Here is a 25,723-nt window from a genome sequence, read left to right on the forward strand (position 1 = left end):
GCTGGTCATGACTGGGTGGGGTAACCAAGATAGGCTTCCTCTTGTCAGATATGGAACTTGTAGTTATGTACAAGCCATAATAATAGATCAGTAAGGAGGAGGCTCATCTGTGATAACACGCAGTCCTTCCATTCTCCTCCTTTGGTGCGCCTCATCAACAGCTCTCTTCTTCTCTTTTCTTTTGCCTTTTTCCTTATGAGTTCAGAAGTGAAGTAAAAAAAAAAATCTGAGGAGTGTGATATAAGGGGTGCATGATGGAAAGAGGAGGCTTCCAGGCAACCTGGGAAAGTTTTATCTGCTGAGTGGTCCTAATGCCTGCTACAGCAGTCCTTACTGAGGAAGGGCTGCCTTCTTACAGCTCTGTCAGTACAGTAAGCAGTCCTTACTGAGGAAGGGCTGCCTTCTTACAGCTCTGTCAGTACAGTAAGCAGTCCTTACTGAGGAAGGGCTGCCTTCTTACAGCTCTGTCAGTACAGTAAGCAGTCCTTACTGAGGAAGGGCCGCCTTCTTACAGCTCTGTCAGTACAGTAAGCAGTCCTTACTGAGGAAGGGCCGCCTTCTTACAGCTCTGTCAGTACAGTAAGCAGTCCTTACTGAGGAAGGGCTGCCTTCTTACAGCTCTGTCAGTACAGTAAGCAGTCCTTACTGAGGAAGGGCTGCCTTCTTACAGCTCTGTCAGTACAGTAAGTGCACAAGATTTATTTGTAGCACAAGCCAAGACTGAAATGGGCATTAAGGTACTGTTATAGACCTGAATTCACAAAAGTTACTGTGAAGTGTACCCCTTGCAGTAACTTTTGTGTAGTCAGAGACATTCTTACCACAGTGCTTTAGCATGAAGGCATGCAGCACCATGGTGAGCTGTCTCTTAAGACCATGCTAGATGCTAATGAAGCATTCTGGCAAGGGAATATGCTGATTGTCCATATGTTTTCCCTTGGAACTGTCTACGTATGGCATTAATTAGCACTGCTGCTCCTGGCCACTCGTAGAAATGAACACAGCTAAAAGACTGTGCTCATCCATTGTGTAGAGGTGAGTGCTGGTGAGTTTAGCAGTTAGGCAATGTTGGGGGAATGTGCATATGTGTATGTGAGGGGCTGTATATATGAGTCTGTGTAAGTGTGTGTCTGCATGGGAGTTTGTGGTGGTGGTGGTGGTCAGGGTAATGAGGAGGTAGGTTAGTGTGTCTGTGTGCGTGCGCATGTGTGGATCAATGGGCGAGTGTTTCCATGAGTGCAGTCTATTGAGGAAGGTGGCTGTATGAATTGAATGCATATGTGTGTCTTGGTGGGCTGGGGTAGCTGTCATACTTCCAGACAACCCTAGACTAACAAGCAAAGCCTGAAACATTGGGTCGGAGGAGAACTAGCCACCAGGAAATAACTCTGAAGATGTGGGTCAAGGAGCCAGTAGTCACCAGGCAGAACATTAAAAACCTGAATTTGGGGACATTAGAGACCTGGGCGAATTCTTCACTTCTGAGCCTTAATTGCACTTATACAAGATGTGGATGGAGAAACACTAGGTAGCAGGGATAACAGATTATGCCTTAAAGGCAGTTATACAAGCTGTGGGCAAGGGGGATACTAGCCACCAAGGGTAACCTTGAGCACTTGGGTTGGGGAGGAACATTAGACACCAGGGATATACTCTGGCATGCCTTAAAGTCACTTAATTAAAAAAAACAATGTGGAGTTGGAAACCACTAGATACCAGCAATACTATAAGCAGCATACATAAAAGGCACTAAAAAGGATTCTGACCCTGATCCCTACCATCTCCTTCAGAGGATATTTGTCTTCTTTTTTTTCCTCTTCCCTCAGAGGTTATTAGTCCTCTGCACCATGACTAGACACCAGAGTTGCAATCCAAAAAATAAATAAAGCTTGAGGAAAAAAAAAAGATAAACTGTAATGGGGGGAAAAAGGCTTCAAACTGTGCACTATTGCCACAGGAAACATCAGCATTAAACAGCTGCACTAGCTGATAAGTTAAAGCAGCATTTGAAGCATTGTTATGTATAAAAAGGATCTTGGACCTGCAGCAGTTTGTGAGCTGTGAGAGAGAGGGATAGGAAAGATAAAACATGCCTCTCATCCCCTTAGCCCAAGAAGTGTAGACAAAGCCAAAATTAATGTTGGGAGGAAGACCCACAGTCAGGGACAGATGTTAATCATTCCTCATATAGACTTAGAAAGTCACTAGTATAATAGCTTTGCACTGCTATGCAGTTACTGAAGGATAGAAAGTGTGAAACTCTGTCACTAATGACTGACTGTAATCATCTCTGTTGTACCAGAGAAGGAAAAGGAGACATTGAGAATGATCTGACAATAAAAGGACAGGCATAGGGTGTGTGTGTGTGTGTGTGTGTGTGTGTGTGTGTGTGTGTGTGTGTGTGTGTGTGTGTGTGTGTGTGTGTGTGTGTGTGTGTGTGTGTGTGTGTGTGTATATGTACCTGAGCTAACACAATGCACTGGCTCCCACTGTGAACTACCTCAGGAAAGTCCTGATCTGCACTTTAGTTAACAACAATTCAGACACATGCAAATTAGCCAATAGTGAGGGTTTTCTTTGCTGTGGCTAATATGTCTCTGAATGTAACAGTGTACTGGATGATGTAAACAAGACCTTTTTACTGCAGCCCTTAAGGTAAGTGCTGGGGCTCTTTCTGCATCTCCAGAATAGTGTGCAACTGCAAATTTTGATCCATCTGAGAAAGTGCCACTTTTATTTAAAAATGCAGAGCTGAAATGAAAGAGATATGGAAAAAAAAAAAACATTTTTTTCAACTCTTAACATCTTTAATTTTTAAGTAACATTCCCATAGTCTTAAGCAGCATATTTTCTTTATATCACATTATTTATGGGAGATAAAATGCCACCAAGACCACCGATCCAAGAAGTAAGCAAATTTAATGAAACACTTAGCACCTTGACTCTTGGAAGGCTGTGTAAGCCGAGGTGCTAAGTGTTTCATTAAATTCGCAGTCGAGTGGCATTCGAAAGACATGCGTGAATGGGCATGCCTTCGCTGAAGGTTGGGCGTCGGGCTGGCAACTCGGCACCATAAAAAATCTACTGTCAATCATTAGCGGACCAGAGTTCCGCTGTGGCGACCCCTTACTGGGAAAAGCCGAAAAGACAAACAACAACAACAACTTCTTGTTCGGTGATCTTTGTGGTATTTTTTCATTTTATTTTTTTGTTTTTTTTTTAAGTTGTGTTTGTTATTTATGGGAGATTGGAACTTAGCTACTCATAAAGTGGATGTTGCAGAGGGTCCAAAGGAAAGATCAGACAGAAAATGAAGGATTTTTTTTTTGTTTTAGTTAATCTGGGTTTGTAAATGCGGTGGGATGTAAAGATGAGGAAACATATAATGGTTTCTGCAAACATAGGTATGGACATTGGTCTAGATTAGTTGAAATATGTTTCCCAGGAGCACACCTATATAGTTAGACATCAAACATTTTCACTTATAATTTAAGATGCTTCAGTTGTTTATACAAGAGATAAGCTTTGGAGGAGGAGAAACAATGGAGGTTTCTTACCCATCTGTTAAGAGTTTTCCATTAGATGGCAAAATACAGATTTTTAGATTTATTGAAGCAGATAAAGAAATCTCCATAATCTATATTATATTATATTATAAGTGTGGGGAAAAGTTAAGAATGAATTAAAGAAGGAAATAATACTGAAGTCTAATGAGACATGGGAAAGCAGTAATAAGGAAGATTTGAGATGGCAGGTGCAGATTAAAGAGCTTCAGAAGAAGAGGGGACACCAGAATGTGGAAGAAAAAAAATCACAAATGAAGAATTTGAAATCAACATAAATCAGTTTTGGGACAGGGCCAATGAAATTAGATGAGCACCACTCAGATTGGTGGGAGGTGGTGTACTTTGAAAGTACAAATAGGATACAGAAGTATTTAGCATCAAGGTTAAGATGAGAAAATAGAAAGGGGGCTACCAAAAATAAGAGCTGCAAAGCTACTCTGACTATACTAGATTAAATATACCCAAGATATTGGCTGAATTAGCTGAAGGATTTGTAGCAACAATAGGACAAGAAGAAATTTAAAATACAAATGCAAAAGCAACAAGCAAGAAAATCTCCAGCAGGGGATGGTATATCTGTAGCATTATGGAAGCAAATTACAATGAAAACTGTTGAAATCCAGGATATTTTCTTTAACTGAATCCTAAGAGAAAGAATAATACCTTAGTCTTGGAAGAAACCAATAGTTTCTTTTATTTTAAAAGAAGGCAAAGATCCCACTGACCCTTCATTAGCTCCAAAGACCGATTTTGGTCCTTAGACCTGATTAGAAAATATGAATTAGAATAGTACACACAAGGACAGCAAAAATACTACTGAGCTTGGTAAAACTTGAGAATTGTAGCTTTGTAAGTCATATTGAGACAGTAAGATGCAGAAGAAGAGGGAGAATCTTTACTGATAGTTAGCCTTGATGACGAAAGGTTATTTGACCAGGGAAACTGGGAAATTCTAAAAACATAGTGCTGAATATTTATTTATTTATTTTATTTTATTTTACATTTGTTTACCGGGAAAGTCTGACTGGACACAGGTCCATTTTCAGCAGAGGCCCGGGGATAAAAGTTCCACATTACAATACATTACATGAGAGTAAAAAGAAGTAGAACATACATACATGTGGCATATGTACACATCAGGAAAACATGCTAGTGATTAACAAACATACATATAGCATATATACACATAACAGGACATCATGCTAGTGATTTCTTACAGTAAACAATCAGAAGTACATTTTTTTTTCTTTTGCAGTTATATGTTTTGTAAGGTAAATGTACATGGGTTTGGAAGCTTTCAGGGGAGGAACTGTTTATACGTAGCTGTACTCTGACAAATTCTTTTGGTATGGATTAGCCCTGAGTGGCATGAGCATAGACAGTTACTTATATAGTGGGTTTTCAGAAGTTTTTTTGAATTGACTAAAGGAGGTGGTAGAAGTTATTTGGCTTGGTAGTGTGTTCCAGGGTTTTGCAATGGTGTTGACAAAGAGGGACTTAACCAGCTTTGTTTTTATTTTTGATGACAGTTATAAGGTTCTGGTTACTAGATGCTCTACAGGGAATGCGGGGCTGAATTAGGTGCTGAAGTGCTGGGGTTATTTCAGGAAGGTAGTAGAGTTTGTGTGCTATAGAGAGTTCATTGAGTAGAAGTATATGAGGCAACTCAAGCCAGTTGAGTTGCTTAAGGGATAGACAGTGGTGGGACCTATATGAGGCTTCAGTAGCAAACTTGGAAATCTTGTTGTAGCAAGATTCCATTTTATTTAGATCAGTTTGGCAGAGATTGGTCAAGATGGGAGAGACATAGAGAAGGGTGGATAGAAGATGAATCCTTGCGATGGTTACTTTGGTGCGTTTTGTCATAAACTGTTTGTTCCTGTAGAGGACACCAATTTTTTTATTAACTTTCGTAATGGTTTGTGGTATGTGGAGGTCAAACCTCAGGTTATTGTCTATTTCTATACCTAGCAGTTGAGTGTGTGTGGTTGGACTGATTTAAAAGTTTTCTTTGGCGTTAATGGTGAAATTATTATTTAGGGGAGGAGCTCTGCCAGGGCTGAAAATAATTAGTTTGTTTTTTTTTTTTTTGGGGATTAAGAAGAAGTTTGATGTTTGTGAACCAAGTTTCGGCTAGGGTGAAGTTATTTTGGGTAAGGGTTTGCAGATCACTAAGGGTAGGGGCAGCACATACTGTTGAGGCAGTGGGAGAGGATGACAAGATCTGATTTGTAAATAAAGAGAACAGCAATGGGCCAAGGATGGATCCTCGAGGGACTCCTATGGTTACTGGTAACAGGGGGGACAATTGGTCCTGCCATAGGACTGCTTGCTGATGGGCAGATAAGTAGCTGTTGAACCATGATATAGAGGAGGGACTTATATTTAGGGTGGATAGGGTATCAAGAAGCAGACTGTGGTTTACCATGTCAAAGGCTTTTGATAGGTCTAAGAATATGGAAGAAACAAATAGACCCTTGTTTCTGTGGTGGTCAACTATGTTGGTGAATTATAGTAGTGCTGTTGTGGTGCTATGGGAAGGTCTAAAGCCATGCTGGGATATGGAGAGTAGGTTGTTATTCTGGAGGTACTGTATTAGTTGAGTATGAACAACTCTAATATCTTGGATAAAGGTGATAGGATTGCTATTAGGCGATAGTTGGTGAGCTCTAAGGAGTTACCTCCTTTGTGCAGTAGAATTATATATGATGTTTTACATGCGGTGGAGACTTTGCATTCTGAGAGAGATCTGTTTATGAGAATAGAGACAGGATAGGCTATAGCCTCAGATGAGATCTGAAGGAATTCTGCTAGACTAGATATGGGATCCCAGAAAAGTTGGTGAATTTGAAATTGTTAATACTACAAAAGTGCATCAGCTAAAGTGAAAATACAAAGAGGACGATCTGAGACTTTCTTACTTCAGAAATGGCCAAGACATAGATGCCCAGTATCCCTATTTCTGTTTTCCCTCTACGTAGAGCCACAAATAATTCAACATTTATGAGGGGAAAACTAAGGCCCTTTCAGTCATCTGCTGCTTAGTCCATGTGTTGGTAAACAAGTATCCATATTTATTAGAATATATTAGCTCAGGGTATGGTTGGCAGGGTGAGTATCAAGTGTACAGAATCATGGGATGAGATAAAACAAAGTACTAAATAAATTTAAAAGCTTGGAGGTGAAGCTATTAGATCACAAGGTACAACACAGGAAAATATCTAAAGTACCATTGATTATTTATGCAAGACAAGCATGTCTGTCCCACCTGAAGAAAAACTAATACTGGCATTAAAAGAAAGAAAATCTAGGAATATGCGTAAAGTACGTGAGTGAACTAGGAAAGAATTGACAGTGCCAGTTGAGGTGAGAGGGCTGGGGCGTACTAGACCTGCAGAATTACTGTATGGCAACTCAGTTACGACTTTTATGGCTCACTTATTTTGAAAAACATGAGACTAGATGGAAAGAAATTCTGTTATAACAGGATGGAATGTCAAATAAGGCATGAAGGGTAACCTTATAGATGTTCTGTGAAATGAATGGAGAAGATGTGACTGTAGTGAGGCATGCAACATACATAATAAGGAAGATGCTAAGAGAAAAGGAATTTGAAGTCAGATTACACTAAATGTCTGTCACAAACAGTACAACTCTACAAGGGCACTAACACACCACAGCATTGGTGATGTTTTACATGCGGTGGGAACTTGTATTTTAAAATGCCTTTCACCTGTTTGAGGATTACATGTTGGTGTATTTTTTTTGACAATGCCTAACATATTCTTTATAATGCTGTGGTGTGTTAGTGCCCTTGTAGAGTTGTACTGTTTGTGACAGACATTTAGTTTTGTTCTAGATCACCGTTTACTGTTTTGTTGGAGATACTTGTATTTCTTCCATTTTATCAACATCGTAGACAAGGCTTTTGGCTTCAAAAAGTGCAACAAATGTAGACAAAAGAGGTCTCCTCAGAGCAACCATGATCCATTTGTAGTGCACCAGGGAGTGGACTTGTTTCTCAGCGAGCCTTATCTGTACATTACAACCCTGGTTCATTGTTCAGCCGGGGTGGTAATGTCCAGGTTATTCATTCTCTAAACATGCATCTATAGCATGTGCCCAATTGTTTTTAAAGGAACACAGTATTGCTTTTTCTTAAAGAATATGTTTGCCGTTATTTATTAAGTTATATAAGGTTGCTAGTAATATAACACTTTTTGTTGTCACAAACGTTTAGCTGCCACCTAATGTGAAGAAGGAGAGTAAGTTAAAGCAATCAACTATGTCTGCCTGTATTACCAGTTATTGAAAATGGAGTATAGGGAAGATGGAAGTGCTAAGTGAAAGGCCAGCTCTGACATTACATTCAGAATAAGCTTTAGAAGGAGGAGTGAAATTTAAGGGAAGGCAGGAAATGAGCAAAATATGTACTGTTGGAATGAGTGCAAGTTGTTAAAAAGCGAGTGCAAGTTGTTAAAAAGCGAATGTAAATGTGTTCTGCATGAAAATAATGGAAAGGCTATGATTTGTATTATTGTATGTGTATCCATGTCTTTAAAAAAGTCATGTGTAATGTTGTTTGCCTTTCGGCTTTTCCTGGTTAGGGGTCGCCACAGCGGAACTCCGGTCCGCTAATGTTTGGGCAGTAGATTTTTACGGTGCAGAGTTGCCAGCTCGACGCCCAACCTTCAACGAAGGCACGCCCATTCACACTTGTCTTTCGGAATGCTACTCGACAGTGGGGAGGACATGCAGACTCCTCACAGAAGGCACTCCTTGCACTCCAGTCGAGAATCGAACGGGAGAACCTCTTACTGTGAGGCAACAACGCTACCGCTGCACCACCGCGTATCTGTAATAAAAAAAAAAAAAGTCATGTGTAATAAATATGTTTAAAAAAAGACAATCAACTATATCTCCCATCTGAGTTGTTTGTTGATAATTGTATATAGATGAATTAATATCTGAGGTTTTATAAGTATTTAAGGAGCTAATACTTTCTAGTGCATTTATTTCAGTGTTTATTGTATTACTTTTTTTCTCTGAGTGCAGTTGAATGAGATACTGCTTTAGCTGTCGGTGAGGTTTAGAAGTGCAGGAGTAATAATTGTTTCTATTGCAACATTTCTTTTTTAATGTTTGTTTGCACTACTGTTATAAGTGCTGTTTTTATTTTTGTTGTGGTTTCAGTTGTCGCACCAGTAACAGGAAGAGTTTGATAGTGACATCAAGTACTTCTCCAACCTTACCAAGACCTCATTCACCCCTCCATGGACACACAGGTATTTCACAGTTATATAACTTATTTGATCTACTGTCGATGTGTGTGTTTTTTTTTTATTTTTATGCAAATTTGTGAAAAGCAAAGCTGTACTTTTAAGAAGGCAAGATGTTAGCTCACTCTCAATGTTATTGTATGTGTTCATTGTTTTCACTGTTTTTATCCTGCACTTTATAGGAATGGTTGTAAAGGAATAATGTGCATTAATATACATTAGGACTTATTTTAAAATAAACAAAAATGTTTAACTGGAACCTGGAAGTCCCAACTATAATACCCTGTTTCTCCAAAATCTCTTGTTTAAAAAAAAAACAGCCAATCTCTTTCTGTTTAGAAGCCCGATGCTGACAGCATGCAACATAGGGTAGCCTGCTTTTAACAGGTCAAAGGGGAATTTGAACTATTTGATCATGTGAATTTGCCCTAACAATTCCATCTGGTAATCATAGCTGAGCAGGGGGAACTACCTCGTAAATAAGTACATGTAAGAAATGTTGGGGTCATATTCACACAAGTTTGTAGAACTCACTTCGCCTTTATGAAGCAAGCTGCATGGTACTTTAGAGTAAGCAGATATATGCTCTTTATCACAGTCCGGGAGTCTCAGGATCTTTTTTTTTTTTTTTGTAATGGAGAAAAATAGGTCCAGGAGTATATTAAAGAGGAGTTCTCCTTTATTTGTGCCATGTTTTCTCAGCATAGATGATGACTGCATACAACAAAATGCTTAATGTGTTAGAAGCAGTTTTGTGACCTTCTTCTGGCTGTTTTTACTTGATTTGATATTCCTACCGGATGTCTAACTCTGTTGTGGCAAGCAGTATAGGTAGTGCTGGAGGAGGTGGGTCTCTGTAACAACCCAAAATAGAAATGCTTTTGCTCATCAAATTAATGCAATGTTCAGGTTTAGTTAAATGTAAATTTATTTTTAAACAGTAGTCTGAGGTAAGTTCACTCTTCAGGTTGTGTGTGTTATTTTTTAATTTAGTTTACGAATATGAGTATGTGGCAAAATTTGAAAGATAATAAACATCTGTAATGTAGTATGTGCCTATTTTTTATTTTTAAAGGGAAACGGTACTGCATCATCTTAAATAATTGTTTTTCGTGTTTTGTTAGATTATAAGGTTGTCTGTAGCAGTGTGGAGACACCATGTACTTATGAGTCATATAGTACTTATAAAGTCCCAGCACATAACAGTCCCCAACATTTTGCTGTTTTACAAGACATAAACATTTTGAAATGATAATCTAAAAGTACTAAGAGCTACTTGTTAGCATTTTGTTGTTGGCTATATCCAGGACCTACTGGTTGAGATTTAAAAAGACCTGTACTTCATTGGTGTCCTCTAACTAGAGAGAGGTAGAACTCTTTCACAGTTTCATTCTTGCAAAGCAGTAGACAAGATTCATGAAGTAACACAAATATTATGCAATATTTAATCTATTTTTATAGGTGTGCAGCATCCCCCCATTTTGGGGGTGCTGTGTCTCCCCAGTGCTGTTGCTTTTATATTCCAGCTTCAAGGTTTGGAGACGTGGATGAAAGGAAATATTTGTTTTTTACTAGAAAACAGAACACTTCATTTCCCTTCCAGTTTTGTCCAAACTCAGAATTGGACAGTTTATCTCTTCACATTGGGATGTGGGGATATGCATCCTACAAAAACAAAGATGGCAATATATTTTCATATTGTCCTGTTCACTTAATGTTTTGTCTCAGTTTTTTTAAATACTGTATTATTACTTTGTTATATACATTTGAAGAATTTTGTTTTAATCAGACTGACTTTGATGACTTCACTATTGAGCATAAACAGAGACTAAAGAATGTCATTTGACAGCCATCTTAAATAAGGAACTGTTGGAAAACATTAGAACCTGTTCTTTAAAGTATTGAAATATTTTTCATTTTACATCTGTGAGACTAGCAAAATATTAAGCTGTTAAGTAAAATGGTGCTGCTGTAGACCATTAAACCATAATTTCAGCACTCAAAGTCTACATAGTGTAAAACAACATACAGAATTTCCATTCCAAAAGCCCCAAATGGCTAAGAGGTAAATATGCTCACAACATTTTGTGTGATTCTTTCTGTACATGTGAAATTGTGGACATCATTCATGTTGAGATGAGCTTCTGCCGGAGGTTCTGCTCACTTTGCTTTATAGCTTTGAGCTTGTAAGTTCTTGGTGTTTTGGTCTTAGTTTTATTTTTATGAATGTGATATTTTTTTTGGGGGGGGGGGGGGGCAGAGTAGAATGTTTGATGCCCCTTTATTTTACCTTCACCACATTACTGGTATAAAGTTCAGATTGCAACAGTTGCTTTCTTAGAATATTATGTGATCTATAACAAAGACCTTCTTGGTGGGTCCTTTGGTTGGATTTGTCCTCCTCATCAGTAAATGTGTGACATCTTTTCCAGGACTTCCCATGTTCATGCTCTGATGCATGCCCCTTATAATGCATGACATATCAAATGGCTGCATTAGTGCACTTGTCCCCTTCACACTCCTGTTCAACATCTTGCCACTAACGGGCATCCTCCTACAAATCAAAGCCAACAGCATCAGTTGTTAACAAGTGATAGAGTATATATTTGACCAACTTACAAGGATGTCTGTCAGCTAAGGGTCATTGGAAGAATTGCTGACTCAGAGAGTAACAGAAGAGAAGAATGGGGATCCTCTTTGTTTATCCTCTAGTGTTGTCATCACTGTGTCTGTCATGTCTAACCTCAGTGACACTCCTTAGTGCATCCTTCAGTTAGGTTGAATCCCAGGTGGTGAAACCACCTACATAAAAGGAGACAGAGAATGACATCAGAACCAGCATTGAGACCGAGTGTTAGAGAGCTTCTGTAAATAGACCTGATCACATGGCCAAGGATATTACTTAGGAAAAGGAGTCACATGGATCAGTAAGGGCTGTGGTAATCACTTTTGATAGGGCACTGGAGACAAAAACTCCTAGTAGAAGTGGGCTTAACAACAGCCTGAGTCCTTATAAGAATGCTCAGAAACAGATGGAAAACCCAGTTCTCTTCTCCCTTTCTGAGGCAAAGGTAGTTTGTCATCCTTTCAACATGCTAATAGAACAAGTAGTCTGCTCCACGAGAAGCCAGCAAACCCTAGGAGAGGACCCATTCACCCAGAGAACAGATTCACTTTCAGGAGGGAGGGGCAGCATTATTGCATATAGTTCTTACTCCCCTATAAAGAATTATGGCAGGACAAACTTGTGAAGGGATGTTAACCTTCCTTTCAGAGAACAGAGAAAATATAAGATGAGGGCCTTTCCAGAAGGATGTGGGGAGAGATGACCATTCCTCCTCCTGGACTACAGCTATTAGGAAAAAATTTACTTTCACATGTACTCCAGTACCATGGGATCAGTAAACCTAATATCAAATAAGTGTGCATCTCAAGCCAGAAATGTTGGATCTCTAGAGGAAATGTCCTCCACAAAGAGGCAGAAGTAGCTTTCCAAAATTGGAATGCCTAACTGGTCTGTGCTGAATTTCCATCTTGCTTCCCATCAGTATTTGAGAAGAACCTTCTCCAGTTACTGAATGGAGATGAGGGTGAGCAGCAAATGCTCAGGACCACCTGGATGTCTACAGCGAGCAAGGTGTGAGGTGTCAGGCTAATTCAATAGAGAGTTACTACTGCTGCTACTGGAACACACATGGAAAGTTTCCCAGTCAGCATTTTCTGGCTTTACCAACAGGGCCCCATTAGAAGTTGGTGTTACCCAATAGACATGGACCTGGCCAGGTTGTTTGTGGAACTCGGTTACCTGTCCTTCAGTGGAGTGGAATAACCTTGACCAGGATAAAAGGAAGCCGCAAGTACAGCAGCAGTCCATGCCCTCCCCACGGCCACTAGAGAAGATGATTGTGATTAAACAGTGTCCCTGAAAAGAGCGGAAATGCTATGGACAAGAATCTCAGAATAGTACCCAATACTCTAGAAGAGACTACAACTGATCTTCTGCTTCAGTATGAAGGGGGAGTCAGAATCTCAAAAGAAATGAGTAGGTAGGATACTGAGGTTCTTGCCCTGAAGTTTAACTGTGATACTGTTTCAGGATTCCTTAGCCTCCAGAACCTGGGATGAGTCCCACAAAGTTTGAAGAAGCCTTTTATCCTGCCTAGAGCACCAGACATAGGCCCTCAAATTTTTTTGGGGAACTCAAATGAGTCCATCCCCACACCATGTACACAGTGAACATCTTCCCTACGTTTTTCAGAACCCCTGTAAACACTCAGTCTTGACCTTGTACCCAGGTAGGTGAAAATCTTGCTCATCCCCAAGTGCCTTGGCTAATGTCTAACATAGGACACTGTAGTACCCAGAGGAACATACCACCTGAAAGGCAACCCCAGGCTGTCAGAATTTGGGCTTCCTCTGCACAAGGGAAATACGTCCAGTTCTAGCTGATGTCTGTGAGGGGAAAAGCATCTAGCACAGTGAACAAAGGGGTCTGTCATAGAAAGGAAGGCCAGCTGAAGTTGATATCTCAAGAAGCCCTTCATTCAATTAAGCCCTTCCATAGTGCTACTGCTTGAGAGCTTGGATTATGTGACTAATAAATCTCCCACCACAGGATTCCTAGACAGGACTGTGATGTAGCCCCTCTGGGCCAGTAATCAAGGAGCCTGAATCCTCACCACTGTCACTGGAGATGGATGTTCACTTAAAACAGAAATAGATACACACAGTGTTTTCAGATGCAGCTGTCTGCATCAAGCATAATTTCCCCTTAAGAACACACAGTGAACACACTTAATCCAGGGGTCTGGATTTCTCTGTCTGTCTCCCTCCATGTCCTTAATAAGACTTCCTGCTAGCACAGCTATAGACTTGAGTCCTCAGCCGAGTGTCCAACTTAAGTCCTCCAGCACCCTTTCTGTGAAATCAGTAGTTCATGTCCATGCTCCAAGCAGCTGACACACACACACACACACACACACACACACACACACACACACACACACACACACACACACACACACACACACACACACACACACACACACCTGGGAAAGGCAGACACAGATTTACTAGCCGTGCCCCCTTCTGCCAAGACTGTAAGGATGTTAACTGCCACCAGACACTCTAAAGCCAGCTACTCTAAGGCTCTTACAAGGATACCAAGTTATATTGAGTGAAATTACTATTAGTACAAATGTAGTGTGTGCGTGGATCAGTGCAATAAGGCTTTCAGGAATGGCCACAGAGTCATCAAATAGATATGCATACTCTCAAAAATTAAAATATTCTCTGAAGGACCAGCCACAATGAAAAGTTTAAATATATTTAATAAAAAATAATAAAAGAACATGAAAATACGGAATATCTATTTACAATAAACACCAGAGTTTCATTCACAGGAAATATTAAAATAACACGGATGAATAGATTCACACAGATACAGAAAAACAATACTTAGCTAATCTCAGTATATTTTCTGACTGATCTAAAGAATTACTATTCCCTGGTTACTTACTAGAGCAGGGCAAGATGAAGTAGGGGAGTGGTCTTCCTTCTTTGCCAGGTTCCAAAAACAAGAGTGATCTGAGACGTCTGTCTCATGTTTCATAGTTTCATAGGTAAGTACTAGACTATCTGCCCTTTTGGGCCATTTCTAGCCTAGCCCGTTTCCTTCAAATGTGAGAATGAAACCCTGTACCTTGTATCTGTGAGGTAACCACCTTAACCATTATGCCAAACCCCATCCCCATTTTTCCAACCCCCTCACTACCAGCAGGTATTACTAGTTACAGATATTGCTCACACACACACACACACACACACACACACACACACACACACACACACACACACACACACACACACACACACACACACACACACACACACACACTAATCAGATAGCATTCCTAAACCTGCAGACATGCACAGACACTTCCATACACATATACACATTCACACACTCCAACCACTACTTCTCTGCTAAACTCCACCTAATTTATCTACAGTGCAGTCGCTCACACTGGAAGCAATGAGGGAATGCAACATTTTGCCCATATTCATTTTATTTCAGTGAATCCCTAAACTGCATAAATACCCTTCTTGCATGCATTTCCATGGAGAACACATAGCTAATTAGAATAAGCCATTCCCCTGGAATGCCTCATCAGCATATAGCATAGCCATGGAGACAGACCACCACATAGATTCTACTGACCTTATATAATCACTGCAGTGGGCCTGTTTCTGAATCAGAAAAGGTGTCCACCAGAGGTTGGATACCTGTGGCCTTACCTCTGGTGGTAGCCATTTCTGAATCCCAGCCCAAATGTTTTAACAGTCCTGCTTTTGTTAGTATCTTTTAATGTTCTATTGTTAGGAACTTCTTAAGGCAAAGTAATATTTGCAGATCTTTATCAACAAGTGCTGTGTAAGCCAAGCATAGTCTTCATCTTATAAAATTATACACTATTGAATATGAACCAGCAGACTATCCTTCCCTTGTATTGTAGATTATGACACATTGGTATCCTTTTAAAGAATCTTCAGTCAAAATAATGTCTCCCTTAGAATACAAGCAGAACAAAGAATTGTGTTCAGTTATGGGCCTGACAGATATAAAAAGAAATTATATACTTACCATAATGTTCCATCTGTGTTGTCTATCTTCATTTATCCTTGACAGATGGGTTCGGCTCCAATATCTGAACCGACCTGGCTACCACCACAGCTCGCACCAGCCAAAAACTCTCGAGCTCCACCTCCACTCACAATTCCTCTCTCACAATTACCTCAGATCAAGTTTGTAGAAAAGTATATAGTAGAAAGGAAGCCCAGATTGAAGTCATATCTACTATATTTGAAAAAATCATAATAATTCTAGGATAAATAATCTGCTCCACCAAGAAATCTTTAAAGGTTGGAGGATGGAGGGGGAAGTCAAGGATAAATGAAGATAGACAACTGGTATTAAAACATCATTTTTGTCCTAGATTACAGAATGACATCACATACATCTGTTCATCTGACTTCTGGTTCCCATGCTGCCCCCATTGCTAGAAACTGAACTAGAATTTTCCACATATGTGTTACCATACATACAGATAGAGCTTAGCTGAGATGTGTTATACCATCTGGAAGCTATAAAACTCTTCCACTCTTCCTACAGGAGCTAATAAACCATTCTCTGGCACAGACATTTTGTCTCTAAAGGTTGTCAGAACTGTAAGACACGATCTATATGGCCTAAATTAAGTAATTTATAACTGGACTAATATTAACCTCTTGTCTTCCAATATCCTCTATTAACATATATACGTTTCCTCAGTTACAGTTCAGTTAGGATCCACTGTTAGTACATTTTAAAACGAGCAGCTTTACAAATAGATTTTTCAACACACGCATCTATACAAATCAGTTTGATATACAAATGACATCATATTTTACAAAATTCCAGCTAGCTATGTTGGCATATGTTACACATCCACCGCCCTACTTCTGGCATAGCTGGCAGTGTCTCATACTATCATAAGGACAACCAAAAGCCAGAAGCCCAGAAAGAAGAACATGGAGATGTCCCCTGTTACCAGGCTTAGACCAGTGGTCAACACCTTGTATAGATTTAGAGAGGAGGATCACAAGGCACTTGTAAATCCTGGGTGGACCCATTCAGAGATGAATTAAGAGCACTACCCTTTCTCTTTACTCACTGGAGAGAGAGAGAGAGAGAGAGAGAGTGTGATCCCAAGGAGCACAGGAGAGGGACCATAGGTCCAGATGACAGGGTAAAACCTTGGGCAGAAGGGAGTGAGTGGCAGAACTCTCCCATTGCCAGAAAAAACCTGCAGCATCTTCTGTCCATCAGAGTCTAGAGCCTTTGCTTACTGTTCAGCTCCACCACCAACCTCCTTTGAGGAGTGGGAATAATACATGCAGCGCCAACAAGGGCAGCCTAAAGAGGAGCCCTTCCTTTCCTTTCTGCTGGACTCAAAGTGGGCAGCTGACCCTGACAGCAAGAAATGAATTGGTGCCTACCTTTGACCCTGGTCTCCCAGGTTGCAGTTGGATGATCAGTTAATCCTTAACTCACTCAAGCCTGTAATGCTTTTTTGTATTTTTTTAACCATTTGTGAGTGTTTCAGTCCATTTTCTCTTGTTTTTTGTATACTTCCAAGTTCACACCCACACCACTGTATGGTGTCCAAGTCTTTTTTAGATTTGGTTTCTTTAACTAAGTGAGTTACCAGCTAATAATAGGCAGAATTAGAAAGGGCAAGGCGTTAACAAAATGACATTAAGATTGTTAGTCTAGGATGATCTCCTGTGGAGAAATTAATCTTTGCAACTTGTTCATATTTTCATATTTACATTCATATTTTCATAACTTAGAGACCTACATTTATTGAAGTATATGATGGGAACATCGATGTGGGAGACATGATAATTCACTGAAAATGCTTATTTATATGACACTGTACTGCAAATATTGTTAGTTTTCTTTAATTATGAAAATAAGCAATATTTCCAATATGTTGTTAATACTTCAAAAACCAAATGACTTACAAACTATTGCATGACATTAGGTAAAACCTTAGATGTTGTTGTAGACAACTATCTTTGAGGTTTGAACCGTACATTGTACAGCTTGAGAGATATCCAGTATTATTTGCATTGCTAACTAATCATATATTTTCTTATTTTTGTAAATATACCATGCACTTATATATATGCACTTATAGATGAATTTCTTGTTGTTATGTGAAAGTAAAAAGTTTTAACAATGTATATCTAGGTTGTATAGTTTTCAAGGAATAAACATTTGTGAAAGTTTATAAGAAATTATAATTTGGGGGTTGTGTGCATTATAGTGTGCTATGAATGCACTGACTTATCACTAGAATAATGCTTCTTACTGATGACATTGCTATTTGTACAATTTTAATAGCTTTGTTTGTTCGCAAAATATTTGCATTTGTTTTTCTAATGCTGTTTATTTTTTAGAAAGTGTTCTAGACTGCAAGACTTGGTAAGCTGCTAGATGTGTGACTTTCCACACCATGTAGGTGTTAATGAGTTGAGGGTCCAGCAAGTCTGGAAGCAGGGGCATGTGGGAGCTCTTGTCTTGACTGTATGCCTAATACCACTACAAGTCCTTCACTTCTATCTGGATGATTAAGAAGAGAGTAGGCAGGAGAATGTCTCTACAAAGAAGCGATTTACCAAGCACCTAGGAAAGCTTTGAAGTAACTGGAATATCTCCTCAACACCCCATATCTCCCAGAAAGAAAGACCAGCCAAGCCAACTAATTTTGTCATAGCCCAGTGCCTGGAGCCCTAGCCAGGGTTCATAGGTTAATATTCAGCTGTTGATGCAGTGAACCATGTGTAGCCAAGCTCAAGATCCTAAATAGAATTAACCAAGACATGAATTATTACTAGATTCCATTAGAATGAAGTACATTATACCTAGTTTCGAACCCTTTCCATAAGCGTTTGAGGGACCAGACCAGGGGTGTACTTAAAATTGCCAACCCTCTTTATACAGTTTATGATGTAAGAGGGACCTGGGAATGACTGCTTTACATCTAAGAGGCATCTGTTTTACCGGTTCCATAAAATAGGGAATTCTCTGTGCTGGGTATCTCTCTCACCAGCAGATCTTGTTTATGTTTTAGTGGAGGTGTAGATCTCTTGAATATTTAGGATGTTATTAGTATTGTATATATATGCAGGTGGCTGCATAGAATCCTTTGAAGCTTTATATGCTAGACAGAGCCCCCTTTCAGAAGTCGATAGGAAACAGAAAAGACGGAGAGAGCTTTAAGGCAGTCATGGTAGCTGAAGGAGGACACACCCTTAATTGACTTAGTAAGGAAATGCTGTGGTCTCTCGAGATTGGTCATATGCCAAAGGAAGCTTTGTACTCTATTATTTACTTGCTAAGGGTGGAATAGCAGGGGATGTAGGCTTTGGATCTGGAAGACATACCTCTGGTGATAGTTTGGCTATATAAAAGGATTTTCTAACAGTGAGCACATGGTGATCAGAGGATAATTTGTTCTCTGTGGAAGTACCCAAATCCTTAATGGCAGAGGCAGTTTTTAAGGGGTATCACTTATGTGATAAGAACATGGATGCACTGCAGCATTTCTTGGCATTTGAGTCCATGGCCCAAGCACTGCTTGTTAGTGTGGCAAACCTCATCAGACACAGGCCTTTAACATCAGCCTTGACATCACAGAACTAGATGCCAAAGAGAAGTGGTCGCAGGACTGATCTCTGGGATACAACCCTGATAATAACTTAATTTATAATTTTTAATTTTTTAATTTTTAAAATAATAATTTACAAAAATGGTTAAGATCAAGAAGTTACAATTAGAGGTTAATTACCTCAATGAATGTATCAAAGAAAAACTAGTACCCAAAGGTTTACGCTACCACGTATTTCCTACTGGTTTGGTAGCTAACTCTCCCTTCCATAGGGAACTACTAACTTTTTTTGACGAACAGGGTTTTGGCTTATTAAAAATCATGATCAAACATTATACTCTGCAGATTGTTGATTTATCGAACGAAGTTAAAGAACTGAACGGGGAAATCCTTTCTAGTACTGAATTCCCTCGTTATAAATATGATTATGACAGATCTTTTGCAACTATTGACCAGCTTTTAGTAAGACTAAAAGCTAATAAAAATAAGAAAATGGCAAGGGACCGACTTGCTTACAAGAACAATATAGCCTACCCTAAACCACCTCTATCTCAAACCAACACGAGGGTGGCAAATACAACACATGTAAGGGATGATAATATAGAGACTGATGATTTGAATTATAAAAACAGTGAGGCTGATCCTAACCCTACTGGAAGAAATAATTCAGAATCTGGAGGAAATACTTGGTCTCATCGCCTAAGGAGAAATAGAGAGAGAGATGGCAACAACCCTAATTACTATGATCAAGAAGACAATTTTACTTATGCCTACCAAGGAGCCATTCCCAAAAAGACTTTTTTCAACCAAAATAACCAAAAAAACAACCAGCGCCCTCTGACCAAACCGAGGAGATAACTAATGGGGTTGGATTTCCTACGATTATCACTAACAAAACAGGGGACTTTAAAATATATAACTACTCCAGCTTAGTTATAGAACCCTGCTTTGCAGAACTTCTGGCTAAAGGCTATACATTTATACCAAACCAACACATGGACCTTGTTGAAAGCATCAAAGACCTGAAACTTTTCGTAAGGAAACTCAACCTACATTTGCTCCTAGGGAAATCTGAGTACGAGACTTCAACTTATTACATTCCGAGCGATTATAACCCCCCCCTTGGACCCAACCCTCCAGACATTTGAAGACATGATGGAACTTGACTTGAGGGCTCTAGCTAATAAGGAAAACAAAGTCTTCAATAACAACCAAAACTACAAGAAGCCTAACACTACTACTGAAGAAAAAGACTTCCTTAACTTATTTAGAAACCTCAACGTGAGGGCTATTAAACCTGACAAGGGAGGGGGACTCGCTCTATTTGATCAATGTGACTATATTTCTAGAGTGTCTAAAATGTCTGATAATGATACCTACTCAAAAGTTAGTATAAATGAAATGAACCGTGCACATAGACTAGTGAAGAGTTACTTTAGTGACCTTTTCATTGAGGGGTATATAGACATAGACATGTATAACTACATCAAATGTGAATGGCCTAGAATCCCGATATTTTTTGCTACCCCTAAAATACATAAAGACCTTTACAACCCGCCTTTTAGGCCTTTGATTGATGGAAGAAATTCTTTTACTTATGCAAGTGCTAAACTAGTTGATAACATCCTGAAAAAATATTTGGGAAATGAAATCCAAATTAGCAAAGATTCGTGGGCCTTCCTGAATAAAATGAACGACATCGAATTCAATGAGGAATTGAATTTCCTTACAGTAGATGTAGTCGACTTATACACTGTCATACCCCACGATATAGGTCTCGAATGGGTTAACTTATATTTAGTGAAAAAAGGCGCTCCATCTAATGAAGTCTATCTAGTTACATCCCTGCTTGACATAATCTTGACGAACAATTTCTTTCTGTTTGACAAAGACTACTACCTGCAGAAATGCGGAGTAGCCATGGGATCCCCTGTAGGAGCCAGTTTTGCAAACACAGTCATGGCCTACTGGGAGAATGAATATATCTTGAATTCAGACCAACTAAGAGACAATATTAAATACTATACCAGATTCCTAGATGACATTTTTATATGCCTGAAAGGGAATTTAAATATAGGAACAGACTTAGTTGATTACATGAATAAAATGACAAGCTTCCTTAGATTCACCTTTGACTTCCAGGAGATTGTAATCAACTACCTTGATATTGAGTTAACAAAAGATATAGTAAATAAACAGTTCTCAGCAAAGATATATAGGAAGGCTACTTATAGTAATTCCTTCCTACATTTCTCGAGTCTACACCCCTACTGGCAGAAGAAAGCTATAGTTAAGGGACAAGCAATAAGAGTAGCTAGGATGGTAACAAGAGACGATGATTTCATGACGGAATGCGGATTCATTGAGGACATGTTCCACCATAGAGGGTACCCTAGAGTATTCCTAAAAGACATTTTAGATGAAGTCAAAATGAAGAGAGCCAATGGGACTATAGGCCCTTTATTAAAGGGTAAGAACACCTATAGTAACCAAGGAGATATTATTGTCAGGATAGGCCAAACTGATGAGGAGACCAATAATAGTAATGTGGTTCTTGACTACTACGAAGTTGACTCAAGAGTAGTCAATGCCACCACTAGTAACCCAGGTGAGACCCCTAGATTCATTACAACCTTCAGCCTTGAAAGTAACATGATAAGAAATATAATGGATAAAAACTGGGCTATATTTTCATATGATAAAAGATGCTCCCAAATTTCTAGTAATCCCCCTAAAACAACATATAGAAAGGGGAGAAACTTAAAAGCACTTCTGGAAAGACGGGGACATAATATTAAAGATAAAGGGACCTTCTGCTGCGGTTGTTGTAAATATTGTAAATACATCAAGAAAGGGAATAAACATGTGATTAATAATAAGACCTACACCCTGAATGCCAAACTGGATTGCAATTCTAGAATGGTGGTATATGGAGCTCTATGTACTATATGTACATGTTTTTATATTGGTAAGACAGAAAGGAGGCTGCGAGATAGGATATATGAACATGTTAATGCTATCTCAAATATGAAATTAGATAATGCCTTGAGTAAACATATTTCTGCCTTTGCTGACCACATTTTTAAATTTATAGGTCTTGATCAAATTAAACCAGGTAGCAGAAGGGGACTGTTCAACCTATTACTTGAAGAACATGAACTATCATGGCAGTTCAGAACGAATGCTTTTATGGAACCTGGACTAAATGACCATTGTAATATTTTATGTCTTTTAAAGCTTAAAAGCTTGATCAGATAACACTTACTTATTCATGCTTTTAATCATTTATTCATTTTCAAATTACTAATTTTTAGGGATACAATATATCATATTATTTTATCATTTTAAGATGGTTAGAATAGGACTGAATGAGTGAACTATGTTGGAATATTAATCAAAATAACAACTCTACATATAAAATTATGAGCTTAAAACATTCCCAACAAAGAAATAGGACTTTATTCTATTCTATTATTAGTTTTGCTTTTTACTTTAGAGTACCCTTTAAAGTTAAGAATTAATTAACCGGCTTGGCATCAGGAAAATATACTGCTCTTATATATATAAGACCTAGTATCTATCCGTTTAAAGGTCACACTTCGGGCCTTTCATTTTTATGCACAAATTCCACAAATGTTGGATTAGGGCAGGAACGATAGAAACTCATAGTTTTTGTCAACAACTAAACACATAATATTTAGAAGCTGAAAAGTAATATCTTTTCTTTGGGGAGATTTATTATTAAAACTACTACAAAGTAAAAAAGATAGTCTAACTTTTATCTTAAGGTCAATACATAAGGTTAGACCTAATAAAGTCCACACTCTGGGCTTTTTATTTTCATGTACAAATCCCACAAATGTTTGAACATCGCAGGAATGATAAAAACTCATAGTCCCTGCTAAGAGCTAAATACGTATTATTTAGAAGCTGAAAAGTAGGATCGCCCTTTTAAATCTCAAGGGCGGATTGTGTTAGAAGCAATTAAACTAATTGAGCTTTAATTATTTGATTTATGGGAGAGTGTGTATTATATAAGCTGGAGGCTGCTATTCACATTTTATCTGAAGAAGTCACCCTATCTAGGATGACGAAAAGCGCTTAATGCTACCTGTGGATTTTTAACTTTGCATCCGTGGATTTTATTGAATAAACTCAAGAACTGTCTTTTACAAAACTATGAGCCTGGTTTTTTCTGGTCGGAGGCTTCTCCCTTTTGGTTCACTAGTTTTTGGAAAGTTTATTTTGTTTTATAGTTTGGCTATATAAAAGGATTTTCTAACAGTGAGCACATGGTGATCAGAGGATAATTTGTTCTCTGTGGAAGTACCCAAATCCTTAATGGCAGAGGCAGTTTTTAAGGGGTATCACTTATGTGATAAGAACATGGATGCACTGCAGCATTTCTTGGCATTTGAGTCCATGGCCCAAGCACTGCTTGTTAGTGTGGCAAACCTCATCAGACACAGGCCTTTAACATCAGCCTTGACATCACAGAACTAGATGCCAAAGAGAAGTGGTCGCAGGACTGATCTCTGGGATACAACCCTGATAATAACTCTTTTTGATCAGAGTTTATCTACCACAGACATTAAACATCTGGTGAAGTGTTGTTACACCAGTTTGGCAGTCACCATGGTGAAGGTGACATCTTTCTGATTCCACAGTCAGAGGATCTGCAGAGCAGCAATACCTCCAGCCTAAAAAGAGGGACATGCCTCCAAAAGTATGGACATCCTAACGTGAGCCTGAGATTAGGAACATTTCATCCAAAATAGGGACAGTTGAGAGGTCTTAGTGCAGTCAGCAAGAATAAAGTTTTGGACTAGATGAAGGCCGTATACAGGTATGTGCCAAGCCAGTTGCTGGCATTTTATTTACTGACATTTCATAACCAAAAAAGTCTGGCCCATTATCAGCAGAGGTTCTGGGAGAAAAGCTCCAAAGTATAACAAAAGCATTTTAAGAACAATAAATTTACAGTCTTTAAAAAATAGTGCAAAACATCTACAGTTTAAATAATTATACCAACCGAGGCATAATGTGACATCAGTTTTTAAACACCTTTATTAAATTATTATTTAAGATGTAGGTAAACGCACATTAACAGAAAAGAAAACAAAACACATTAACATTGTTTTCCTTTTACATACATTATACATCACATATCTATAAGAGTTAATCAGAAGAGGTTAGGAAAGATTGGAAAAAGAGACTGGAAAAGTAGTTCACGGGAGAGCAATGGGGGCACATGTGTATGGCTTCAAAGTATGTAACAAAATCCAGAAGGTTTAGGATCTTTGCTTGGAAGTGCTTGCATAGGTATTTGTATACCCCATGTGGACTCCAAAGAATTTTTCCTCAGGTAGATAGCGTATGTTGGAGGTGTGATGGGGAAGAAAGAGGTAACTGGGATGGGAAGATGTTTTGAGAATTAAAATGAGTTGGTAGATTTTAAAAATTCCCCGCAGAGTACTCTGTCAAAAATGTTGGGCGAACAAATACTTTATCTAAGGAGGATATTTTTTTACCTGAGGCACAGGATCGAAATTGCCTAGACATGTAAGGCCTTATTAAGTATAATTATGCTGGCTGTCAAAAAAGCAGTTACTAGAAAATGGAAGTCAGAGTCTAAACCAACTGTATCTGAAGTATTGAGTATTGTAAAAGAGATAAAATAACTGGAAGAGGATCTTCAGAAAAACAGAGAGAACAAATTATGTAGAAAAAAATGGAAATCATGGGAACAGTACATGCAGAATAATGTTCAGGAAGAGGAGGTAGGAGTGAGGTTTAAGGGCAAGCAGAATTTCAGCAATTTATGTAATGTTGGTCTGATATAGTTGCGCAGTAAGTAAAGCTACCATGGAATATTTTGTTTGCTCAACTAATTATCTTATTTAGCAGCAGTTTCCGTTCTATATTCAGCTAAAAACTCCACCTGAGCATGTCTTTCACTTAAGATTGTCCTATCCATTTTGCTTTGCCTATACTCTGTTATCAGTCCATGATGGAGAAAGCAGTATCTAACCTGCAGTCCAAACTTCTTCTTGGCCTCATCCCAATCTGTTGTCTCTCTCTCTCTCTCATTGTTTTCTCCCAATACATTTGTTCTTTTGCCAGTTTTCTCCAGTAATTTCCATCCCCACCTTGCCTGTTTTCTGTGCCCCTACTTGCATTCATTCTCATTAGTAAAATTGAATACTTATTGTTACTTAATGAATATAATATTCTGTATGGTTGTTGTTATTCTCCTTATGGATCTGCATCCAAAATCCCATGCTCTTTATTTCTTGAACTACCCTCCTTGCTTCATCATCATCCTTTTCCATTTTGAATTATAACCTTCTGTTTGTGCTACCTATATGAGCCTTAAATGTCCATAATGTGACAACATTGGCTAAACACAGATGCAATTTATGTGACAATGATTTAATATTTAGAGAAATTTTAGCTACTGTAGAGAAATTAAAGGTAAGTTAATATAATACATGCATATACTAGGGCTTACCCAGGCTTAGCCTGAAATTGGTCAACATTGATCAGTGTACTGCCTGGTAAATAAATAAATACAAATGGGAGGTGCAATATGAAGTGAAAAAAAACAGGGTTGTGGCATATTAAGATAGAAAGCCAGAGGAGAGAAATTGATTGAAGTTGTAAG

General features: G+C 38.7%; 1 protein-coding gene across 7 annotated transcripts in view; it reads left to right on the forward strand.

Moving 5' to 3' along the window:
* MAST2 (microtubule associated serine/threonine kinase 2) overlaps window positions 1-25,723 on the forward strand; it is a 2,532,505-nt gene that overhangs the window by 1,464,704 nt on the left and 1,042,078 nt on the right. For all 7 annotated transcript variants that reach the window (XM_044085935.1, XM_044085937.1, XM_044085936.1 and 4 more), the window contains one exon: window positions 8,760-8,851. In XM_044085935.1, the coding sequence (XP_043941870.1) occupies window positions 8,760-8,851 (92 nt within the window). The remainder of the gene's footprint in view (window positions 1-8,759; window positions 8,852-25,723) is intronic.

This window comes from Protopterus annectens, chromosome 10.part0 (assembly GCF_019279795.1).
Source record: "Protopterus annectens isolate FY-2018-M chromosome 10.part0, PAN1.0, whole genome shotgun sequence".
Classification (NCBI taxonomy): Eukaryota; Metazoa; Chordata; order Ceratodontiformes; family Protopteridae; genus Protopterus; species Protopterus annectens.